Source organism: Panthera leo, chromosome C1, assembly GCF_018350215.1.
Source record: "Panthera leo isolate Ple1 chromosome C1, P.leo_Ple1_pat1.1, whole genome shotgun sequence".
In the NCBI taxonomy this organism is placed as follows: Eukaryota; Metazoa; Chordata; class Mammalia; order Carnivora; family Felidae; genus Panthera; species Panthera leo.
Window position 1 is genome coordinate 93,202,096 of NC_056686.1, and position 23,027 is coordinate 93,225,122.

The 23,027-nt window shown below is 56.7% G+C and overlaps 1 protein-coding gene across 4 annotated transcripts; it reads left to right on the forward strand.

Annotated features, from left to right (window-relative positions):
• Positions 1 to 3,130: 3,130 nt before the first annotated feature.
• On the forward strand, positions 3,131 to 22,497 carry CSF1 (colony stimulating factor 1). 4 transcript variants are annotated; one of them, XM_042953311.1, is made up of 10 exons: positions 3,131 to 3,399; positions 6,605 to 6,727; positions 7,965 to 8,027; positions 9,606 to 9,776; positions 13,565 to 13,712; positions 14,904 to 15,647; positions 15,840 to 15,970; positions 16,558 to 16,610; positions 16,946 to 17,004; positions 20,372 to 22,496. In XM_042953311.1, exons 1-9 carry the CDS (start codon positions 3,361 to 3,363, stop codon positions 16,989 to 16,991), a joined length of 1,518 nt encoding a protein of 505 aa, XP_042809245.1. In that variant the 5' UTR covers positions 3,131 to 3,360; the 3' UTR covers positions 16,992 to 17,004; positions 20,372 to 22,496. The 4 variants fall into 4 exon arrangements, with proteins under 4 accessions (XP_042809245.1, XP_042809244.1, XP_042809246.1 ...); XM_042953310.1 differs by having other exon boundaries at positions 3,132 to 3,399; positions 14,904 to 15,970; positions 20,372 to 22,497; XM_042953312.1 differs by having other exon boundaries at positions 3,134 to 3,399; positions 15,429 to 15,970.
• Positions 22,498 to 23,027: the final 530 nt, after the last annotated feature.

Below are 23,027 nucleotides of genomic sequence, written 5' to 3' on the forward strand. Positions count from 1 at the left end.
TTCAATCGCTCTCCTCCCACCCTTGGTTCATTCCTCTGGCAAACAGGGTCCCTCCTGTACTCCCTTCTGCCCTCCTCCAGGGTCAGCTGAGTGTTGCCTTCTTGATGATGCTGCATTAGGAAATCATTGAAACCCAAATCTTGGATTGTTCCAAATCCCTCCATGCCTCCCCAGTGACCCAGCTCCGGACGTGACTCCACCGGAAGCCAGTGCGGAGAACAGCAGTAAATCTGACCAGGGACAGCACACGGGCCCCAGAGCTCTTTCGCGTCAGGCCTCACTCCTGAAGCCCCCACCCCAGCCTGCACCAATTCATGCATTACTCTGGAGGAGGTGGCTTTGCCCATCTGGGCTCTCATTTGCGCATCTGAGGCAATGTGGGCCGGAAACGCTCCTGGTTCTGTGGTTCCAAGCCCCGCTGCCGGTGGATGGCCACACACGGGCCTTCATTGGTGTGAACGGCTAGGACGCTATGCGCACATGGACATCATGCTGTTGGATTGGCCCCGAGACACAGCCAGGACATGCCCGCCAAGGTCTCCCAGCAAGACAGGCGGGGAGAGGGGGCAGGAGTATCCACGCAGTGCAGGAAAGAGCACTGGAGATAGTGAGCCCATCAGGCACACCACAGGGGCTTCCAGCCTCGATTTCCCTGTGTCTGGTGGTAAAGCACATCTGAAGTCAAGCAGATTCACAGCCTTTCCTTTTAAGGTAACAGACATGAGACAGCTGCAGGGTCCCGCTGTGGAGTCAAGGTCATCCAGGGCCTTGTTCATCCCTGTGCAGCTCCGTGCAGACAGTTTCCCAGCATCCCACAGCCCCATTCCAAAGTGTTCTTTCATAGCTAAGCACTTGCTCTGTGCTGTCTGCTGCCCTAGAGACCTCCATATGACGCCCATTTGACCTCACAACCATTCCTTGGGGAAAGGGCTTACTATGATCATTGCACAAACGAGGAAAGAAGGGCTCAGAAGAATTAAGGGCTTTGTCTCAAGCTACACAGCAAATGAGTGGCAGGGCTGGGACTCAAATCTGGCTCTGAGACTCCCAGGTCCTCTGTGCCACTGCTGTGTCATTGCTTAAGGCCCATGTGAGTAGATAAACAATAATAATAACAGTAACTACAGCAATGGCCCTTACTACCTTCAGGCCCCAGGCTAAACACTTAATGGGCACCATCCCATCCCATCCCCGCCATTCCCATAAGAAAGGTAAATTAATGTCTAAGTGGTAGAGTCAGGGTTCAAGCCTGGATGTGTAAACGATTTCAGCTGAGGGAGAATGAGGACCCAAGCTTTGTGCCAACAGAGAGGAAGGCTGCCTTCTTCCAGAGGCAGAGCTAGGTTCTGAAGGCAGCCTCAGCGAGCTTGAGGCAGGGTTGGGGTGATGCAGGACAGAGCAGGTGAAATTTGACTTCCTTTCAACGAGTCAAGAGGTTTATACTTCCTCTAACCTCTTATCAGTCCCAAGCACTATGGAGTGAATGTGTTATTGTGTTTTGTGTGTTTTTGGTACAGGGACACTTGACAAAACAGGCCTGGGGGAAGTAAATCCTTAACCTCCTTCCTTTGGCAGGGCTCTGTCTCTTGTCTTCCTTCCTCAAGGCTCTGAGGACCCAGCACAGCTCCACATGACTGCCCGTAAGCCCGTGAAAGCAGGGGCATGTTGGTATGTCCATCTCCATATCCCCGGGGGGCCAGCACCGTGCCTGGCACATAGGAGCCACAGGGTGCTACATTTGTCCAATGAATGAATTGTTCTCTAAAGGTCTCATTTGACTCAATCACCGTTAACGGGGTAGCTCTTATGGGTCAGGCACTGTTGTTTTGAGGTAAGTGAACAAGGGACCAGCCTGCAGGAAGTCTCGGTGAGACTTGGGGCACAATAAAACTCTCAGTGTCCCCTTCAATACTTTTTAGAATCATCAGAGAATGAATGAATAACAACTTATCAGGGCCCACATGAAGGCGCCAAGTCCGGTGGGAACACAGAAATGGGAACCACCCATGTGCCTGGGGAGTCAAAGAAGGCTTTGCTGATGGAGGATGTGGTATTACCTCAGGCTTGAAGGATGAGGAGTTTGCCTTAAAGACAAGCGGGAGAAGAGCACTCCACTCAGAGACACCAGTAGGAGCAAGGGGATGAGGGTGTAAAATTACTGCTTGGGGCTGGGGAAAGCGACAAAAGATGCCCCTTTGAGACCGTATGTCATGGATGGGTGGCCTTCCAGAAGATTCCAACAGTGAATCATAATGAATTGAAGAAAGAAAAAGAGCCTGAAGTTGGCATGATAATTAATAGGCGCATTCTATGAGGCTTCGTTTAGATTCGTTCTCATGCAGGGGCAGAACATGATTAAGCATCTCGGGAAATGCATTTCCAAAAGCATCATCAGAAATCGAGGGCCCAGGTGCCAATCATCCCAGGTTTTGGCAGTCAGATAGGAGAGGAGCATGGGTCTCAGCCAGCATTTACATCACCGGCAGGTCAAGTGCCGGGAGTGTCTCCTGGCCCAGAGCAGAACCTCCCAGCTCTGTGCCACAGGACACAGTCCCTCCCCTCCTGGCCAGGTAGCTAGCTAGCCTCCCTGCCTATCTGTACCCTGAGAGACGCGAGGCTAGGGGGCTGCATAGGAAGAAGAGGGCTGCTGCAAACCCGCGGACTGCATCGCAACAAGGTGCTGCAGCGTGCACAGCCCGGGGAGGCCCCAGGCTCCAGTGCTTGCCCCTGCTCTCAGCCCATTTCCTGCTCAGATTTGGGAATTTTCAGGCCTGGAGGGAAAGTCCCTCGAGACGAATATTAGAAAGAGAGGGAGAGAGACAGAGAGCACCGGATCTGCCTGGAGAGCGCGGAAGGAAAGGCTCGGCTCGGTCCGCAGCGGGCGCGCGGAAGGGCGGGAGGCGGCGGAGTCCGAGTTAACTTTGCTGAAGGCTCTGGAGCCGCGCACAAAACAGGGCGACTGGGAGGACCACGGGGAAGACCAGCCCGAGGGGCGGGGGAGGGGAGGCGGTTCAGTGGGGCTCTGGAGTGTGTGTCTGTGTCAGTGCGCGCGCGCGCGTGCGCGCGCGCGTGCGCGTGTGTGTGTGTGTGTGTGTGTGTGTGTGTCTGGCGCTTGTCCAAGGTGATTTCCCATAAACCACATGCCCCCACAAGTCCTCTTAAAAGGCTGTGCCGAGGAGCTGGCCAGTGGAGACCGGCTGGTGGAAAGTGAAAGTTGCCTGGGTGCTCTCGGCGCCGCCGCCCGCTTTCCGCACCCCCGGGACTGCAGCGCGGCCCTCGGCCGGGGCGCGGGCTCTGCGGCGGCCAGCGAGCGAGCGAGCGAGGGCGGCCGACGCGCCCGGCCGGGACCCAGCTGCCCGTATGACCGCGCGGGGCGCCGCCGGGCGCTGCCCTTCCACGGTAAGCGGCGGCCGCGGGGCGGCGGGGCGCCCGCAGGGCTGGGGCGGGAGCGGGAGGCGCGGTGCGGCGCCTCGGAACCTATTGCCCTGGCGCGCCGGCCGCCGACGCTCCCCACCGCGACCACGGGCTCCGGGGTCCTTCCCATCTTTGCGTGCCGGCTGCCTGGCGTCCCGGGCGCACTCGGGCTGGGACCCGTGACGCCTTGCAGCGGTTCCTGGGGCTGCGGTACTTCTCCGGAAAGGGGAGGCTGCTCACCCCACTGCTCCGAGGCGCGAACTGAGCCACCCGCCGGCGGGAGAGAGGGGTTCACAGCCACCGGCAGAGGCTCTGTGCCGGCTCCGTGTCAGCCCCTGCCTTTCTCCCATCTCTGAGCCGACACCGCCAAGAGACCCGCGCAGTGGCTGCGCGCTGAGTGTGGCGCCCTCCCAGTGGGCACCCTCGCCATGGGCCACACATGCTTCCAGGCTCTGCTGGGGAGTGGGCGCTTCTGCGTTGGAGAAGTTCAGAGGTCATCCAGCTCACAGAATTCCAGGGTCTGTGCCCAGGAACCTGCTGGCAAAAGGAAAGAGCCGGGCAAGCCGCTACTTGTCCCAGCATGCAAGCAGGAGGTGTTGGGGGACTTGAGTCAAGTCTGTTTTGGGGGGACCGGACTCCAGAGCTGCCTGGGGCTAGCTCCGAATCTTTTTATTGCAAAATCTGGTTCATTCAGCCGGGGAGCTCCTGGGCTCGGCGGTGGCAGAGAAAGGGGAAGGTGGAAGGAGGGTTCCGTGGTGCAGAGCCCTGGGCAGGGTAGGGGCTGCTCCGCCTTGCACGGGGAATGTCCGGCCCCAAGTGCGGGCAGTAGGTGGGGCAGCTCCTAGAAAGTGCAGGGTGGCACTGTTAATGAACAGTAGGTGTTCTCCCAGTGGGTTTACTTGTGAGGAGCCCTAAAGGAGAATGGCAGGAGAAACTGGCTGGGAGAGAAGCAAATACTTGGAGGGGAATGGAAGGGGTTGCAGGTGGGGCTGAGAGGAAGGGGGAAGAGCAGACCCACAGGGGAGGAAGAGCCCAACTGAGAGACTGACGACAGTGTCAGGAGGGGGGAAATTGTGGAGGGGGAGCTGGTAGGCAACCAGACAAAGATAAGGGCTGGAGGGAGACCATGAGGAAAGTAAAGGTGGAGGGAAACGTAGACTGGTTTTAGACAAGAGCCGTCTAAGGATCTGGTCGTGCCAAGGTCCCTCCAGGGCCCCTGTTGATGGGAAGGATGGGACAGGTGAGGATGGACAGCGGGGCTGAGATGTCTGTGGGCCTGCAGGAGAGGTGCCTTCGTGGCTGTCCCAGAGGCCAAGGCGGGTGGGTGGGAGGAAGAATGGAGGGGGAGAAGAGCCAGCCCAGCTAGATGCAAGCTAGAATGTTAACCCTTGGGTGCCCATTCAGTTCCTCCTCTGAGGCAAACCTGGGGCCCCAGGGGCAGGGGGGACCCCTTCTGGCCACCTTCAAAGTCAGCTTCCCACGTGGTGGCTGCACCTCCCCGCACCAATCACTGAAATATCTCCAAATGCCAGGCAGCCCTTGGGTGTTAAGCTGTCCTCCAATGTCAATATCTTGAAGTGCCTGTGGCAAGGTTGTCTTCCTGAATACCGCCTTTCTCACGGGCTCTTTCCTCCACACTGTTTAAAACTGGGGGTTCAGAGCGGCAGGGGCAGCGGCCTGGGACAGGGCCACATCTTCCGCATGGCCCAGTTTCCAATGGGTCCTGAATTAAAGGTTCTGGAGGGCCTGGGCAGCCATTCCCACCCAGGGCTACCTCTTCAACTGCCCAACAGAGCCTGAAGCCCTCCCCGCCGACTGTCCTCCCCCTTTTCCACTCTCCCTCCACCAGGTCAGGCCAGGACCCTCACCAGATCCCTTTACTGAGTGGCATTGGGCCATCCTGTGCCTCTTCCCTCCAGGCCTCCCCTTCCCTCTCTCTGCCATCAACTTCTCTCCATTTTTCATGGCCTCACAGAGGCCTTTTCTCCCTGCACCCTCCCTGGTAGTCCCATCCAGGGCCTCTGTTCCCTGGTAGGAGCTAACAAACATTTGGGCTTTTAATTATATGTAAATCAGCATGTTGTTGAGGGCTGTTTCATAGCCTCCTTGTTTTTCCAATGTGCTATTTATTTGCAGTCTTTGTCTCATCATCTGGATTATTGAGGCAGAGCCCAGAGCCCAGGAAGGTGCCAGCTCTCACCCCACCCTGACAGCGTTTCCCTGAATCTGGAGACATCAGCTGCCAGGGGCAACCTTGAGTTGGGGAAAGAAAGTTCAAGAGTCCCTCTGCCTCTGGCTAGAGAATGGGAGACCTGGGCCAGGGGAAGGGTTGAGGGGACCCTGGTTAGGAGGAGGGAGAAAGGAAGGAAGGGGAACGATGAGGTGTCAGGGACCAGTCCCGTCACTCGAGGGGTGAGCAGCTCCTGGGCCAGGTGGGAGCTGAAGGAGGGAAAGATCTCCGAAAACTTCCTGGCCATGATGAGAGCTGGCTGGATGGATGCAGACCCTGTTGGAGCTCTGATAAGCAGGTGCCAACCAGGGATGGCCTAGAACTGGCACTGCTACCTCTGATTAAGCAGTCAGACTCCTTTTTGACACACACACCCAGGGCTCCAAAAGGTCTCCAGTGTGGGATAGGTTCCCAGTGAAACTGAGTTCGGGGCCCTGGTTTTTTCCAGTAGCAGAGCCAGACCTGTGTGGAATCAGGTGGGAGGAAGGGCTGGGCCTAGGGAAAATGTCTGGCTGGAAGTCTGAAAGTGGGTGCTCGAACATGAGCTTGAGAGGAGTGGGCAGCCCACAAGATGTCTGGCTCGGTGTTTGAAGTTGCAGGGACACAACAATGGGCTGATACAAGCCCTGCATTCAAGGAGTTTCCAGTGTCACGGAAATTTAGACTGGTAGGAACACCTCCCGTGTCCTCTTTAAAGGGTCAGTGTGTAATCAGGCTCGGCTTGGGTTAATCTGGGAAGGCTTCTTGGAGGAGGTGACATTTGGGTAGTTATCAAGGAGAGCGAGATTGTGCGTGCCACGTAGGAAATCCTGAAAAAGTTCCGGGCAACGCTGCATCCTGGGCAAGGGGCAGAGCCTGCAGCATTGTAGGTGTGAGCTCCTTGTTTCTCCACTCTCAGCAGGGCACTGGGGTTCCTAGGGAGAGTGAGGGCTGGGAGTAATGATGCACTCTCTACCACAGACATGGCTGAGCCGCCTGCTGCTGCTGGTCTGTCTCCTGGTGAGCAGGAGTATTACCGAGGAGGTGTCAGAGCACTGTAGCCACATGATTGGGAACGGACACCTGCAGTTCCTGCAGCAGCTGGTGAGTGTGTGGCGGTGCCTATCTACCTTCTCCCCACGGGGAAACTGAGGCAGGGAGCAGGGTCAAAGGCAAGGGTTGCAGGCAGAGAAATACGGCTGCACAGGACATGATTCATGGCTCCCACCTAGCTCTCATTGACCTTCTCAGGGTCAGGGTCTCTGACCCACCCCCAAGCCTGCAGCCCTCTCTGACTCCCCTGCAGACAGTGGACAGGGTGGGCTTCCAGCCAGTTGCCTGGGTTAATGATTGCCTAGAATGTCAACCATAGACTCTGAAAAGGCTTGCGAAGCCTGCTCTCCCTCAGTGTGATGCTTCCTCTGGGGAGCCATCCCAGTCTGCCTGCTGTGTCGCCTCTAACTCCCAGCCTCTCGGATATGCCCCCGACCTGGCACCAGAGCTACCGTCAGATTTGGAGAGAAGGCTCCTGCCTAGCTCCCAGCCCTCCACCCTCACTCTCCTGGCTCTTGCCTGAGCCTTGGGGCTGGGATGGACTGCTCACCCAGGCCATGAAGGAACCCGTGTCTTATTCTAATCCGGCTGGCAAAGTTGTCAACAATTCCAAACATGGTTCAGCCGGGCAGAATCAGGTTACCATCATGGCTGCTGTCCTGCTCAGAAGAGAATTTACCATCCCTCTGGCCAGCCAGACAGGGTGGGGCACCACTGGCTAAGACCAGCTCCAGGGCCCTGAGCTCGGGGCTTGGAGGCTGGGCCTCCTGCCTCTCTTACCTCTACACTTTTCCTCCTGCATGTAGCTTCTGCAGCTATCCAGGTAGAACAAGAACCATAGCATTCTCTGAGGCTTACACTCCCAGAGCCACTGCTCTGGGGGCCAGCGAGGGCTTTAAGGGCACCTAGCCCCAGCCCCTGTAGATCCTGAATCCCCAGAGCTTGTCCAGCCGCGACTCGAATCCCTGCCAGGACAGGGAGCTCACTACTTGTCATGGAAGATTATGCCCTGTACCCTCTGTTAGATAGTTCTTCCTTCTAACTAACTGGTATTTGTCAGATTTTGTGGAGTGGGGGTGGAATGAGGAGACTCCTTGTTCTTCTACAGCCCACCCTGGGCATGGGGGAGGCACAAGTCTTTCCCTTGCCTCTGTCTTTCCCAGTATGGTTGGTGGGGAGGTAGATGAGCACCAAACGCTGATCCACCCAAAAACTCTAGTTCTCATTCTTAGGTGAGCTCAGTTGAGCTGCAGACGCCCTGCCACCCCTGGCCTGCTCTCTCTTACAGATTGACAGTCAGATGGAGACTTCGTGCCAAATTGCCTTTGAGTTTGTAGACCAGGAGCGGTTGGTGAGTTATGGTTATTTATAAGGCCCCGGTGCCAGCCCTATATGTGCTTCCCAAGGTGGGTATATGTGGGAACATGAAGGGAGGAGAAATCCCATAACTGGGCATGGTGAGGGCATGAGGATCCCTGGTGCTCAAGTTTGGGGTGCCAGGGTCCAGGGCCGAGCAGGATCCGGGCCTCAAGTCCCCTGCTGCTCCCTTCTCCTGGCCCTGGCACATATCAAGGCCTTGCTATGCACCAGACACTTTCTAATTTAATCCTGACAGTACGACTATGTGATATACCAGTCTCGGTTATCGTCCTCAGGGAGGTTTAGGGAGCATAGATTCTAAGTGGTGGGGACCTGCTTTGAACCCAGGCAGGCTGGCTCTAGGGCCAAAGCAAACCAAGATGACTTCTGGGTCACATGCTTTGCTTAAGGATGTCGTTTCCATCCAACAGACTGAACAGCAGCCAGGGAGTCAGTCCAGCCCTTTCCCTCTTCCTCCTACCCCACACCCAACCAGCCATCAAGTGCTGCTGGTTCTGCCTCCCAGCTGCTCTGGGCTCTGCGGGAGCCTCACCCAATCAGTTGCTTGGACAGTTTCAAGAGCCTCCCTGCTTCCAATGCACCCCATCTTCCCGCCATTAGGGGGAGCTCTCGGAACTCCAACCTGTTACCTTCATTTCCCTCCTCCAAACCTGTCAGCACCCCCTTGCCCCTGCCCCTCACTCCAGGAGAAAGCCCAGGTTGGTCAGCTTGGGGTTTACACCACACAGTTCGGGCCCACCGCCCCCATTCCCTGCCCCTTCCTGCCTCCAAGCCTTGGCACAAGCCCTTCCTGTGCCTGTGATGTCTTTTCAACTGCCCCCATACTGCCCCTTATTCCACGCCTGCTCATCTTTGCACCTGCAAAATCACCATGATACGCCCCAGAGTTGCTCCCATCTCTGAACCTCTGCACACCTGACCCATATACATGTCTACTAGAACTGGAGACCACCTCATGGTCCGAGGAATAACCTCAGTATTTCACTCACTCACGCCTTAACAAATGTGGCAAGTTTCCTTAGCTAGGAAATGATAAGACTTGTACCAGGAATCCGGTGCTGAAGCAGAGTGTCTGTTGAGGCAACCACCTTCTCTGAGGGACACAAAACATGGAAGTTATCCTTTGGGTCCTCAGGCGGTCTCTAGTTCCCCCTGTGGCCTGGAGGATTTGAAGGAGCCGTGTAGTAAAGGACTTTTGGTGAAAGCAAGCCAAAGAGAGACAGAGTAGTTCCCCAGGATCCACCTTACCTACACACCCCCATTCTGATGAAAGCCTCACCTTCCAGAAATCTGAGGATGTCTCTAATCAGAACCCACATTTCCTTCCCTCTACCTCAAGTCCAGGCAGCTCCAGATCCCATGAAAGAGACTGAAACGCCAGCTGAGGTCAGCGCCCCCCTTTTTACTGGGGTGGCGTGGCCCTCCCCTCGGGGGCAGGCGAAGGGCAGGCCGCAGCCCTCCGTCTGCCCGGGATGGGGGCACCTGTCAAAGAGCCTGGGTTCCCCGATCACATCAGCCAGACCATAAACTCCAGCTTCTTGTTTTTCAGAAAGATCCCGTGTGCTACCTTAAGAAGGCCTTTCTCCTAGTGCAAGACATAATGGAGGACACCATGCGCTTCAAAGACAATACTCCCAATGCCAATGTCATCGTGACCCTCCAGGAGCTCTCTCTGAGGCTAAGGAGCTGCTTCACCAAGGACTATGAAGAGCAGGACAAGGTAGGAGGGTCCTGGAGCCAGGAACAGTGAGCAAGAGTAGAGGGTGGCTTTGGTGGTACCCTCCCTGTCCTTGTGCACATAGTATATTCACTTGCTTCACCCTGTGTCATGGTTCCTCTCTCTCTCATTCATTTTTTCACCCCACATACCTCTGCTAAGGACTTACCGGGCAGGAGACACGGTGCTAGGCCTTGGCCGTGTCTTTGTGAGGAAAAATTCCGTGGCCCCCACCCTTGTGGAGCTTACGGTTAAGTGAGGTTGGCAACCATTAAACAATGACACAAGTAAATAGCATTATGAAACATGAGCACTATTCATTCACTCGACCAATGGTGAATGGTGCCTCTTGTGTACCAGGTACTGTTCTAGACACTAGGAATCATCTGGGGTCAAACCAGACGAGTACCCGTATCCACGTTCATGGAGCTTACATTTGGCGGGGGGTGAGAGAGTTAACAAAATATGCAAGTCAAATACGTGGTATGTAGGATGGTAGTAAGTGCATTGCTGAAGAGAAAGCCAGGCAAGGGGGAGACCTGAAGGAGGTGAGGGAGCGGCGCCATGAAGGAGGGCTGCGTGGTGCTCTGAGAAAGAAACAGCATTCTAATTCAAAAGGGGGGTGAGGAAGAAGAGAAGGAGAAGCCTTCCGAGTACGAATATACTCGCTTGAGGTTCAAAGATGAGGAAGAGTTAGGAAGCTGTGAGGCTGGTCAGAACATTCCAGAACAGGGAATGCTAGGCCCGAAGCCCTGAGGTGTGCAGGACTGCACATTCAGGACCACAAAGAAAGGGTGGTCGCCAGGAAGTGTGGAAGAGAGCGGGGGAGAGAGGGGAGGAGGTGGGAGCCAGCAGGGGGCGCATCTGGGGTCTTAGGGATGTGGAATGTTGTCTGAAGTTTGAGGGAAGCTTTGGGGAACAGAGGAATGACCTAATCTAACTTCACTGCGAGGACCGCAGGGGGCAAGAATGGAGGCTGGGAGGCCAGCAGGGGGCGCGAGTCGGGGCCAGAGGTTCTAGTGGCTTGGACCACTGGGGGGCGGGGGACGCAGCGCGGGGCTTGGACCCCGGTGATGCTGTGCAGGCAGAGCGAGCGGCTGTGCTCCCAGGTCGAGTTTGGAGAAAGAACGCACAGGATTTGGGGATGCGGTGGCCATAAGGAGCCGAGGGAAGGGATGGCTCAAGGCCGGTTTTGTCTGGAGCAGTTAGGGGAAGATCAGGCAGAGAAGGTTTGGGGAAAGGGCAGGAGCTCAGTTTGGGACACATGAAACTCCAGACGCTTGTGAGACAGCCAAGGGGAAATGCGGAGCAGGTGGCTGGATACACGGGGTCTTGAGTCTGTCTGGCAAGATACTCGTGTAAGAGGAGGTGGTGTGGAGGTCATCTGTGAGGCCAAGAGACTGTAGAGCATGGCCCACTGTGGGAGGAGAAACAGACCCCTGAACCCCAGCACCCAGAAGCCAGGCAGAGGAGGGGACCCGGCCAGGAGAGGAGGGGACCCGGCCAGGAGACTGGGAAGGAGCAGCTTGAGCGGTGGAGGGACAACCAGGAGACTGATTTCACTGGGCCCGTGGAAGACTGTCTCCAGATGGAAAAAGTAGTCGCCTTTATCCAACGGGATTGAGAAGTCAAGCAAGACGAGGGTAGAAAGGCGTCCGATGGCTCTGGCAGTGTGCGGCTGCTGCTGGAGGCAGGTGCCAGATGAGGGTGAACGGAGAGGAAGTAGAGGCAGCGCTGTGGGGGAGTGGGCTCCATAAAGGCACAGGAATAGAGGTCACCAGAGGGAGTGTGGGATTGCGGGAGGAAACATCTTTCCCGAGAGGTATTAAGGCTGAGGTTTTCCAATGTTAAGGTTCATTAAGTATCACTTGGGGAGCTTGTTTAAAATCCAGATTCCCAGTATGTACCCCTAGAAAGTCTGATTCCCTGGGGCTGTGGGTGGGCTTGGGAATCTGCACTGTCACAAGCCACCACCCTGCATGCACACTTCCTACACCCGGCATGAACGCAGCAGGGTGGACTTGAGGAGGGAGGGAGCCTTTGAGGCTTACAGGAGCCAGTCTCCTGAGGAGAAGGCTGGTGAGGGTTCAGAGCTCCTGAAGAGAGAAGGCACAGCCTCTGTGTGATAGGTGGGCATCGGGACCTTCTGTTGGATGTTGTCGTGTTCCCTGTGCAGTTACGAGGTGAGGTACGAAGGACACAGAGGTTTACGAAGAAAGGAAGAGAAAGGCAGTTTCCCTCTTTCTTATAGCAGCCCTGGTGGGAGGCTGGAAGGCACTGTAGAAGAGGAAATGAGCCCAAACTGGATAATCCACTTGGCCAGTGTCACGTGGGTGGTGGGTGACAGAGCTGAGCCCAGGTTTTCTCATGTGTGCATTCATTCATTCATTCATTTGTTCATCTGGTCCACATTTATCAAGGGCCTGTGCAGCTCAGTTTAAGGAAAAACTTGGTATTTGGAAGTCATTGGTAAGTAGACCACGGATGAAGCCACGGGCATGTGGGGGCTCATCTGGCATGAAAGGGAGAAAGTAGGTCCAGGACAGCCCTGAGGAATGCCAGAATTTAGGAGTCTGGTGGAGGAAGGGAGCCTGGTAAGACGACTGAGAAGGAGCAGCTCAGGAGGTGTAAAGCTTCTCAGAGCCCCAGTGGGTGTAGGAGCCATGGTCCTATGAGCAGAAGAGAAAAGGACAGCTCGATAGACAGGACTGGGGCAGCTTCAGCCCCCCCTTCCAAGGCATACTCATGCTGGAGAAGGACCCACAGCCCCGTGGCCTGCTCCACACCACGGGATGACCCTTCTAAAACTTGGGTCTCACTGTGACACCAGCCACCTCCCCAACAACCCCTCGGATGTTTTCTCTTTGCTGTATGGATCAGGTTAGCGGTTTGTGACATGGCCAACAAGGGCCCGAAGCACCTGGCCCTTGCTGACCTCTCTTGCATGAATCTCTTGCCAACTTCTTTTTTTTTTTTTTTTAGTCTTTTTTTTAATTAATTAATTTATTTTGAGAGAGACAGAGAGAAAATTGTACAAGTGGAAGTGGGGGAGGGGCAGAGAGAAGGAGAGACAGAATCCCAAGCAAGCTCCGTGCCGTCAGCACAGGGCCCAATATGGGGCTCGAACTCATGAACTGTAAGATCATGACCTGAGTGGAAATCGAGAGTCGGACACTTAAACGACTGCGCCACCCAGGTGCCCCATCTCTTGCCAACTTCTTCCTAGGTGGCACTACTATAGCCACTCTAGCCGTCTTTTGGTCTTTCCACATTTCAGGCTCTTTCCTGCCTCAGGACCTTTGCACACTCTGTTCCCACAACCTGGACCACTCTCTCCAACCCCACCTCCTTTCCTGGTTGACCCTTGCTCATCTTTCAGTTGATTCCATGGGGAAATTCACCCTGGGCCTTCATTTGGTTCCCCTCGTTGTGCACTCTCAGATCATTCCACACTTCTTCATATGACTCCCTGCACTTGTAACGTGTTTAATGCCAATGCCTTGCTAGATTCAGTGTCCCAACTCAGACAGTGACCACCTCTCTCATGCTCATTGCATGATTCCCAGGTAATTGCCATATGCCTGGCACATAGATATGTGCTCAACAGATCTGTGAATAAATGACATATCCGGAGATCTCAGGGCTGGTGCCACTACCCAGCAGGGGTGAGGGGAGGGAGAAAATGAAAGAGGAAAAGAAGACAGATGTGAAAAAGGCCAAGGGCGTTTGGCAAACAAGCTAGAGACATGGCCCATCCTCACCAAGTGTGGGGGGCCCTACTGTCTTTCCAGGCCTGTGTACGAACTTTCCATGAGACACCCCTCCAGTTGCTGGAAAAGATCAAGAATGTCTTTAATGAAACAAAGAATCTCCTTAAAAAGGACTGGAACATTTTCAGCAAGAACTGCAACAAGAGCTTTGAGAAATGCTCCAGCCAAGGTAAGCACCAAAAGGGCCAGCAAGTGTGGGTCAAGGGGAGGGTGTAAGGAACAGAGCAGGGATTGGGAGGTGAGGAGCGGGGCTGGAGGGACCCTGGGCAGGCAGCCTGGCTGCGACGCGAGCTCCTGTGTGTGTAGATGTGCTTTTCTCATGTTCATATGTGGCTTCACGTACCTCTGGGTGGTCCAGGCACATGTCTTTTCTGACATGTGTGTGCATGTTGAGACATCGAGAAGGATCACGCTGGTGGCTGTGAGATCAGGGAATGGGCAAGGGGCCCCTCTCGGAGGGCCCTGTAGGCTTGGAGGCTTTCCCCTCCAGCTCTGCAGGCTGGCTGAACGCACAGGGGGTTCCGTGGAGAGAGCAAGGCTCCATCTGGGAGCCAGGGCCCTTGCACCAGGAGCCCTGCTGTGAATCACCAGGATACCCTGGCTCCAGAAGTCCCCAGGATGCCTTGAATGTCCCCTCAAGGGAAAAGGCTGGATTTGAAGGCTGAGCATCACTCAAACTCTCCCAGTGCAGGCCCAGCTGCACACGCGTGTACCCTACGTGGCCTCGTCTCTGCGTCCTGTGCCACATGTGCCCTCCTACATTCAACCTTGCTCCCCGAGGCAGGAGCTGAGGCCCCGTGACCTGCCAATGGCCAAGTCCAATCTCGTTGCTTCAATCCCAAGGCCTCAAGTCTTGGCCACATTCCAGCCCCAGTTTGTTCCCGCCTGTGGCTGTGGCTGTGTGGCCCCTGGCTGTGCATGAAACCACCTTGCTGCTTTCCAACCAGCACTGTCTATGGGACCTGAGGGTGTCTTGTGTTAGTCTTGGAGGCCGCTGCTCAACCACCTGGCCAGCTGCTGCTCAACCGTGGCTTGGCACCTTGCCAGCTGGAACTCCAGGAAAAGCTGTCCCCTGGTCTTCCCTGACCCTGGCCCCTAGTCTGTCCTCTAAACCCCACTCTTTGCTTTCTGCCTTTGAGACCCTGCAGCTTGTACCTTCCTTGCCTAAGGCCTGTGTCATGAGCACTGGCTCCAGTCCTGTCCTTTCCTCAGCCCCTAGCTGAGGGATTAGGGGATGAGGGACCCTGGACCCATATCCCCTCTCAACACCCCCCCCCCCCCGGGAAACCTGTGCTGAAGGCTGGTGACTCTATCTCTTCCCCCCCATCTTTCTCTCTCCCTCTCTCTGTGGTTCTTTCAGATGTGGTGACCAAGCCTGATTGCAACTGCCTGTACCCCAAAGCCACCCCTACCAGTGACCTGGCCTCTGTCTCCCCTCAGCAGCCCCTTGCCCCCTCCACGGCCCCCATGGCTCGCTTGACCCGGGCTGACTCTGAGGGGACAGAGGGCGGCTCCCTCTTGCCCAGTGAGCTGCCCCTCCGCACGGTGGACCTGGACCCGGGCACTGCCAAGCAGCGACCACCCAGGAGCACCTGCCAGAACTTTGACTCTCCAGAGCCCCCGGGTGTAGAGGCCAGTCCTATCGGAGACTCACCTCAGCCCCAGTCCTCTGCCGGGGCCCCCACCCCTGGGATGGAGCACATTCTTGACTTTGTGTTGGGCACTAATTGGACCCTAGAAGAGGCCTCCGGAGAGGCTAGTGAGGGTCCCGTACCCCAAGGGGCAGAGCTTTCCTCCTCCAGGCCGGGAGGAGGCAGCATCCAGGCCAAGATGACCGCCAGGCCCAGTGACCTCTTGTCAGCATCTTTTCCATTGTCCTACTCAGCCAGGAGCCAGCAGCCAGAGGACATGACTAGCATACCCCTGCCCACGGTGGGCCCTGCGAGACCCACTGGCCAGGCCCAGAGTCATACACCTGAGAAGACAGACCGTCCATCTGCCAAGCCCAGAGACCACCAGGAGCCAGGCTCTGCCAGGACCCCGTCGCGGCCCCCACGAAGCCTCAGCAGTCTCAGGACCCTGTCGCGGCCTCCACGAAGCCCCGGTAGTCCCTCGGCCCTCTCTGCACAGCCAAGTCTTCCCGGAAGCCACTCCTGGGGCCATGTGCTGCCCCTCAGGGAGTTGGAGGGCAGAAGGAGCACCAGGGATCGGAGGAGCCCCACAGAGCTGGAAGCACAAGCAAGTGAGGGGCACAGGCCCTCAGCCCGCTTTAATTCCATTCCTTTGACTGACACAGGCCATGAGAGGCAGCAGGAGGGACCGTCAGACCCTCAGCTCCCCGGGTTTGTCTTCCGCCTGCTGGTGCCCAGCATCATCCTGGTCCTGCTGGCCGTCGGCGGCCTCCTGTTCTACAGGCAGAGAAGGCGGGTAAGGAGAGCCCCTGCGAGAGGAGGGCATCCCGTGGGGGTGGTGGCACAGCCTGGGTGGGGGAGCAGGTCGAGCGGGTCGGAGGATTACTTGGGCTCCACCTGGGTTCTTCAGATGCCAAGACAGGAGGCTAGCTGAGCACAGAAGATGGCAGGTTGAAGTGGAGGGTCTATTCAAAAACAGGGAGACCCAGGCTATAAGGTCAACGGGAAGGGACCAGGAGAGAATATTCTTGGGCCGAGAGTGGGAAGAGAACCCGGCCATGAGGGGAGCTAGGAGAGGAAAGTGGTACTGCATGGAGGTCAGGGCAGTGTTTGCTGGGAGCTCTGTGGGGCCCCGGGCCCCAGGACCCCTGGGATAGGAGGCAGCCTGCATGGGGAGAGGAGATGGAGCATCACCAGAAGTGAGGCCCCAGGGAGCGGCTGGGAGTGAGGCCCCGCGGCTGACCCCCACATCAGGGTAGCTGGGGGAGACTTTGATAACTCTCTCATCTACTCCTCTGGGCAACCCTGCCTGGGGGTGAGGCCACAGTCCCCACACCATTCCCCAGCTCCTCAGGGAGCCTGATCTTTACTGTCTGTCCCCAGAGCCATCGAGAGCCTCAGACAGTGGATTCTCCCATGGAGCGACCAGAGGGCAGGTGAGAGTTTGCAGGAGGTGGGGGTGCTCTGGAAGGCACAGGGGGGCCTGTCTTGGCATCTGTTTCCCCTCCAGAGTTGAGGGAGGCTTCCTTTCACTTGCTCTGAGGAAGTGGAGCCCAGAACAGGATGGGAGGCAGAGAGGAGGAAGGGCGTTTCTTCTCTCCTGTATCTCTGGGATTTTTCCTGATTTCTCCTTAGGGCTAGGCAGTTCTGAGTCTTCTAAGTCTGAGAGGGCTGGAGCACATGTGCAGGGGTTTGGTGGACAAACTTAAGGGGCTCCCTCACTCCTCAGCCTCTGCTGAAGTCTTATGCCAGCCCTGTGCTTTGCCCGCAGCCCCCTGACCCAGGATGAGGACAGACAGGTGGAGCTCCCAGTATAGAGGGGTTTCTAAGGTAAGATTCTGATTTGGATCTCTCTCCACCCCTTAAAATTAGCTACCCTCTTTTCTAATCACCCTACATTTCTAATCACCAACCCACACCTGACTCCCTCCCCTCCTGCTCTCTTTTCCATCCGTCCCCATATCCTGCCAACTGTCTCCTTTCGAGATCCTCAGGAAGCCGCACGGCCCCTCCATTCCCCCCACCCCCACCATCGGAGGCTAGGCACTGTGGCCTGTACATCGGCTTATTATTTCTATATTTGGCTTCTAGTCTTTGCTGCCACCTTCCATCCCAGAGCAACCAAAATCTTCTTGTACGTGGTCTTTACCCTCCCGGGGAATTTGCACCGCCAACCACTTCAAACCCAACGTTCTCAGCTTGGCACCTCTTGCCAGGTTTCTATCTGTCTGCACCCTATTTGACTCTTCTCCGCAGCCGAGATCATTTCTACGTCCCTGCTTTTAGATTCATGGACCCCCAGAACCTTAGTCTTAGAAAGGCTCTCGGAGGTCATTTGGCCAGTGTCCCACCCGACAGAGGCCTCCCCTTTCTGCATCCCCGACAGGGGGTCAGCCAGCTGTTGGTCCCATATTCCCAGAACCAGGCAAGCTCCCTGCCATCTCCCAGGAGCGCCGCGAGGAAATCCTGCCTCGAGTGAGCTTCCCTGCCTGCTCCGCGATGGTCCTCCCTCCTGTTCTCACGAGAGCCCTCCCAGTGTCTCAAGTCAGTTATCCAGGCCCCCTTTAAGAATTCTGTAAGCTAAGTGTGGCACAAGTCCCTCAAACATTCCTCGTATGATAGGGTTTTCAGACCCCTCACCATCCTGGTCGCCCTCCTTTGGACACTCGTTTGTCAATGTCCCTCTAAAAATGTGGCACCCAGCCCTGGACACAGTGCTCCAGATGTTGTCTGACCAGCTCAAAGTACAGTGGGACTGTTAACCTTCCTTGATCTGGACATTTCTTTTTGAGCAGATTCAGATTGCATTAGTGTTTATGCCCATCACCAGTGCCCACTGAAATCGTTTCAAGTCCTAATGCTGTCTTCATAGTCCTCCCAAATGTGTCTCCTGCACACTGATGAGCGCCTTCTATTGTCCTCGCCCACGCTGTTGATAAAGATGTGACCCTTATCCTTCCTCACCCTGGCTCCCCGATTCCAGGCAGCGCCCCCACCTCCCGTTCTTCCTGATTGTCTCCACCGCCCGCTGACTGCTCTTCAGGTCCTCCCCCTCCGCTCTTTGGTATTTGGTTAATCCTATATCAATTGGCACTTACTTGGATGTTGTTTTCATACACTTTGAAATCTTATTTTATGTGTACATGTACGTTCCGCATCCCTAAGAAGGCTGTAAGCCCCTTGAGGGCAGGGACTGTGTCTTCCACTTTCTTTGCATTTCTTTTTCTACTACAGCGAGGGCTCCTCCACATCTGCCAAGAACTCAATAAATAACTGACTGGCTTCATGGTTGACTGACCGCCTGACCCTGGCCAGGCTCTAACTGACCAGCCTTCCGGATGACCGGTTAACCAGCTAACTAATCAACTCTGGCTGCCTGGCTGACCAGCTGGCTAGGTGACTTTGACTGATCGACTGACTAGCTGGGAACTGCTTAAACTGAGCTGCCTGCCTAACTAACTAGCTGGCTAACGGCCTGACTTGCTGATTGGCTCGCTGGCTGGCTAGCTAGGGTAACCCATTCAATTTTCCAGTCACACCCCATGGCACATACACGTGAGCGCCTTAGGACCTTCCCATGGGTACGGTGACAGGTCTGGGCCACTCCTCGCAGAAAAGGAATCTAAGGAATACTCAGTATCGAGGGAGCCTATTTAGAAGAGAGCACGAGGGAGCGTATCTGGAATCCTGGGGTCCCCCCTTCTCGGCGGGGTGGGCTAAGATGGGTGAGCGGGTCAGGTGGGACACTGGCAGGGCTGTGAGGATGACCCAGACTCCCTCGAGACTGGTAAAGCAGAGGAGGGATCAAGGTCCCTGGGGACTCCGTGGCTCAGGGCTGCACCACCCTCTGACTGGTTGCCAGCCTCCCCCCTTGGTCTTGGCCCTCTGCCCCATCTCTTCTACACCCCTGCTCTGCTTTCCCTGCCTCCCTGTTCTCAGGCCCTGCCCAACTTTCCTCTTCCTCCCCTCTAGATTTCACTTAGAAAGGGAATCCAGGGCAGGGACCACACCCCAGATTCCTGATCCCACCACTTGGATCAGTAGGTCCAGCCTAAGCCCCAGGAGCCTCAGGAGATCCAGGGTGAGCCCCTAGCCTACCTGCCACTCTGACGAGAGAGAGAAAACACAGAGGCAAAGAGACGGATAGATGGATGCTCAGAAGAAGACACAGGCACTCTAAGGAATCAGGGCATACGGGCAGCGGACTCACCCACTTGGTCCTTCTTCCCTTCTAGCCGCAGCCGGGTCTGAGACCCCGCTGTGCCCAGCATGGCTCATGTCCAATTTCTGGTTCTCCCTTCTTCCCCCTCCACAGCACGGGAATGGGCTGGAAGCCAGAAGCTATGGTCCCATCTGCCCTCCTTGTCCGTCACGGACTTTGCCATCAGGTCTATGGATGGTCAGGGAGGGAAGCCCCACACAGGATCCCAAGTTGGATGGAGCCCAGGGGATTTCTGCTCCGGGAACAAAGCATTCTGAGCATGCTGGGCAAGGGACAAGGATGGGGGTGGGGTTGGAGACAGCAAGGCCCTGACTCCCATGGATGATCCAGGGAGGCAAGTCCCTTGGCCCGTCAGGAAGGAGGCGGGGTTACTTAGGGGATAGCACGCCAAGTGGCAGGGTGGAAGTTTCCTTGTTCCGAAACTGCCTCTACTTCTTCCTCTTGGTTACCTATGACCTGCTGTCCCGAGTATCGAGTAATGTGCGCGATGACCGTCTGTGATGAATGGTGTGAAGGTGGGAATGAGAAATTCTTTGCTAGAGTTAGCAGGAATCGTTGGTTCATTGGCCCAAGGCCAGGGAGGTGGTCTTGCCCGAGGGGAAGTCTAAGGACACTCAAGTGCCCCCCCCCCACCTCCCTGTTAGACTCATCCACTTAAGCAGCTGCCAACCCCCTCTCCTGGCCCTGCTCAGGCCTCTACCCGGCCCCGTTACCTCCCCCTGCGGTCCCTAGTGCCCCAGGAGGAGGTAGGAGGTGAGGCCAGTCTGGCCAGAGGCTTGGACTGCTGCCAGGAAAAGCCGCCTGGTCCTTTGCGGTGTCTGGGGTGGCTGGGAAGGCGAGGGAGAGGACCAGAGGAAGTCCTGCCTGTAGCACCACCGACAGCCCACAGGAACGCTGTCTCCCCCACCCATGTCCTCAGCGACCCCTCCCTCCACTCCCACTCGGCTGACCAGCCTTTCTTTCTCTCCCTTGCAGCTGGGCGCACAGGACAGTCTCTCCATGGGACGAGACATCATGGGGGCGTCCACCACCACCCCTCCCCAGCCATTCTCCTCGCAATGTGGCCTGCCCACCACGAGAGCTCCTGACCAGAGCAGCGAGGCTGGAGTCCCTCTGCCCTCGACCCTCAGACTCTGGACTGACCAGGAGAGGGCTGGAGGTTGCCCTCCACGCTGCTGATATTTATCGTGGGCCCTCGCGGCTCCCATCCACTGGAGGAAGGCTGGGAAGCTCGGCTGAGGACCCTCTGCGCCTCAGGGGCTGTGTTCTCCTCCTACTCCCCTCCAAGCCACACCTGGGCCAGGGACCCAGATGCCTGTAGGACGTGGGAGAGCAGGGTGGGCACCGAGGAATGAAAGAGCCCTTTGCCCAGAGGACCACCTGGTGCCTAGGGATGATGCCAGCACCGACAAGCAGGGACTTGTCTCCAGCGAGAGAAGCATGAGATTGGCAGGGCGGGACAGCGTCAGCTGGATTTCCCGTAAAGGTGTGCGGCCCAAAAGACGGGAAGAGAAGGCCTCTGGGCCTGTTGGTCTGCACTGACAGCCTGGAGCGTGTCTGCACCCTCCGCTTGCCCAAGTGCCCTCTGCTGGTTGCCAGGCAGAGAGGAGAGGTCAGCCCTGCCCTCGGGACCTGTCTGGCTTGGCTCCAATGCCAAGGGGAAGACCAGGCTCTGGGATCTGCCCCACTTTCCCTCCAGCCCTGCCAGAGCTTCTCCGGGAGGCTGCGCAGAGGCTCCCCTCACGAAGGAAGCCATTGCACTGTGAATACTGAACCTGCCTGCTGAACAGCCTGCCCCGTCCATCCCTGTGAGCGAACATCTGTCCGGCCTCCTGCCCCTCCAGCCTCCCGCCAGCTTCCTGCACTGAGTGCCCGAGCCGGCCTTGCCTGTCGACTGAGGGAGCCCCTAAGCCCTGACCTTCTGCTGACCCAGGCTTCGACTCCCCAGGGTGGATGGGGTGGGAGAACTGCCTGGGCTGCCAGCCAGAGCTGGTCTTTAGGCTGCGTTGTTCGCCCAGGTTTCTGCATCTTGCACTTTGACATTCCCAGGAGGGAAGTGACTGTGGGAGGGCGGGCAGGGAGGGCAGAGGCAGACCCAGAAGGAGGCTGCGGGGTGAACTCTGACTGAAAATGGGTCTTTGCAATTATGGGTATACCGCTGAGGTGGGGGGAGGCGTCTGCACCCTGACCCTCCGGCCCACGTCTCCTTCCCTGCACCAGGCCCCGCCCCCCTCATAGCAGCAGGGCAGTGCTGGCAGGCACCCCGGCTGTCCCCGTGGAAGCCCTGAGGCTGGCCTTGCTCTCCAGCATCTCAGCGCGGCACCCAGCTCCCATTCTCATCCCCCTCTCTCTTTCCCCACCTGGGTAGGCAATGATACCCCCAGCTCTCACCCCTACACTGTCTCTCTGGCCGGGCCAGCCGGGGTGGGAGAGGGACCGGGTACCTGCTTCCAATTCTGTCTTGAGGGCTTCAGCTTCCTGGGCCAGCCTGTGGCCACTGTTCTGAGAACTGGCAGCAGGTGACAGGGCTGCTGATTGCCCTTGGTCTCTTTGTGCTGCTGCAATCCCTCCTCTCTGCTGCCCTGCGCCCTCCGCAGAGAGATCCCACCCTTCCTGGCCCCTGGGCCGAGGCCCATGACTTTTCTTCCTGCCCTCGAAAGTTGGGGTCTGCTGGCCCCCACCGCCCCTGCCCTGCCGCTCTCAGCCGAAGAAAGAGCAGTGGGGAACTTGCCCTGTGGGGGCTCCTTCTAGTCACAGACTCTGTATTTGATGCTAGAGTATATGTATTTAAAAGTGAAAGGGAAAAAAAAAAAAACCCACAGAAAAAAGGCATTCCTCCCCCACCCCAAACATATAGTATTTTAAAAGTCAAGAAAGCAAATCCAACTCCTTGCAGAAGCTCTTTGTGGGCGCTTGGTGACACAGGTGCGGGAGGGGCCCCGGACCTCTGGGCTGCTCCCCCGGCTACCTGCACAGGAATCCCTTCTTTGAGAAAGCCGAGAGGGAACATTGGCTCACACACTGTGAGATTTTGTTTTTATACTTGGAAGTGGTGAATTATTTTATATAAAGTCATTTAAATATCTATTTAAAAAATAGGAAGCTGCTTATATATTTAATAATAAAAGAAGTGCACAGGCTGCCACGTGTGAGTCATGGGAAAAGTGCTTTTGGGGCGTGGGTGGCAAAAACGGGGGTAGGCAGGCAGCAGCTGCTGGGCCAGCCCCAGCTCAGAAAGCTTTTTCCAAGGTACACGGGGAAGGAGGGTTCTCCCCAGGTCCCAGTCCCGTTACCAAAACCCCCTGCGTTATTGCTGTCCCAAACTCACGCATCGGCGTGTCTTTTAATGGGAAAGTGGACAGAAACTAGCCAAGCCTCAGGCCTGGCCAGCGGCCCCCGCTCCAGCCCAGCCTCGCCCAGCCTGGGAAAATGGCTGGTTGGGCTCTGTCCAAGGTCCCCAGACCTGCAAGGACCAGGCTTCTTGACCACTGACCCCTGCTGTCCGGCAAGGGGACAGGGGGCTCTGTCCTAGCGGGGCTCAGGTGGTTGAACGCAGCCTCGACTGGGAGGTGGGTGAGGCTGGCATGGGGAGAGCCAGCAGGCTGTGCGAAGGGTCTTAGGGCCTGCCCCT

Excerpts from the sequence above, each read along its gene's own strand:
- CSF1 (XM_042953310.1), top strand. The coding sequence starts at position 3,361 with ATGACCGCGCGGGGCGCCGCCGGGCGCTGCCCTTCCACG. Across the intron at positions 8,028-9,605 it reads TTGTAGACCAGGAGCGGTTG|AAAGATCCCGTGTGCTACCT; the intron begins GTGAGTTATGGT and ends CTTGTTTTTCAG. Across the intron at positions 13,713-14,903 it reads TGAGAAATGCTCCAGCCAAG|ATGTGGTGACCAAGCCTGAT; the intron begins GTAAGCACCAAA and ends TGGTTCTTTCAG.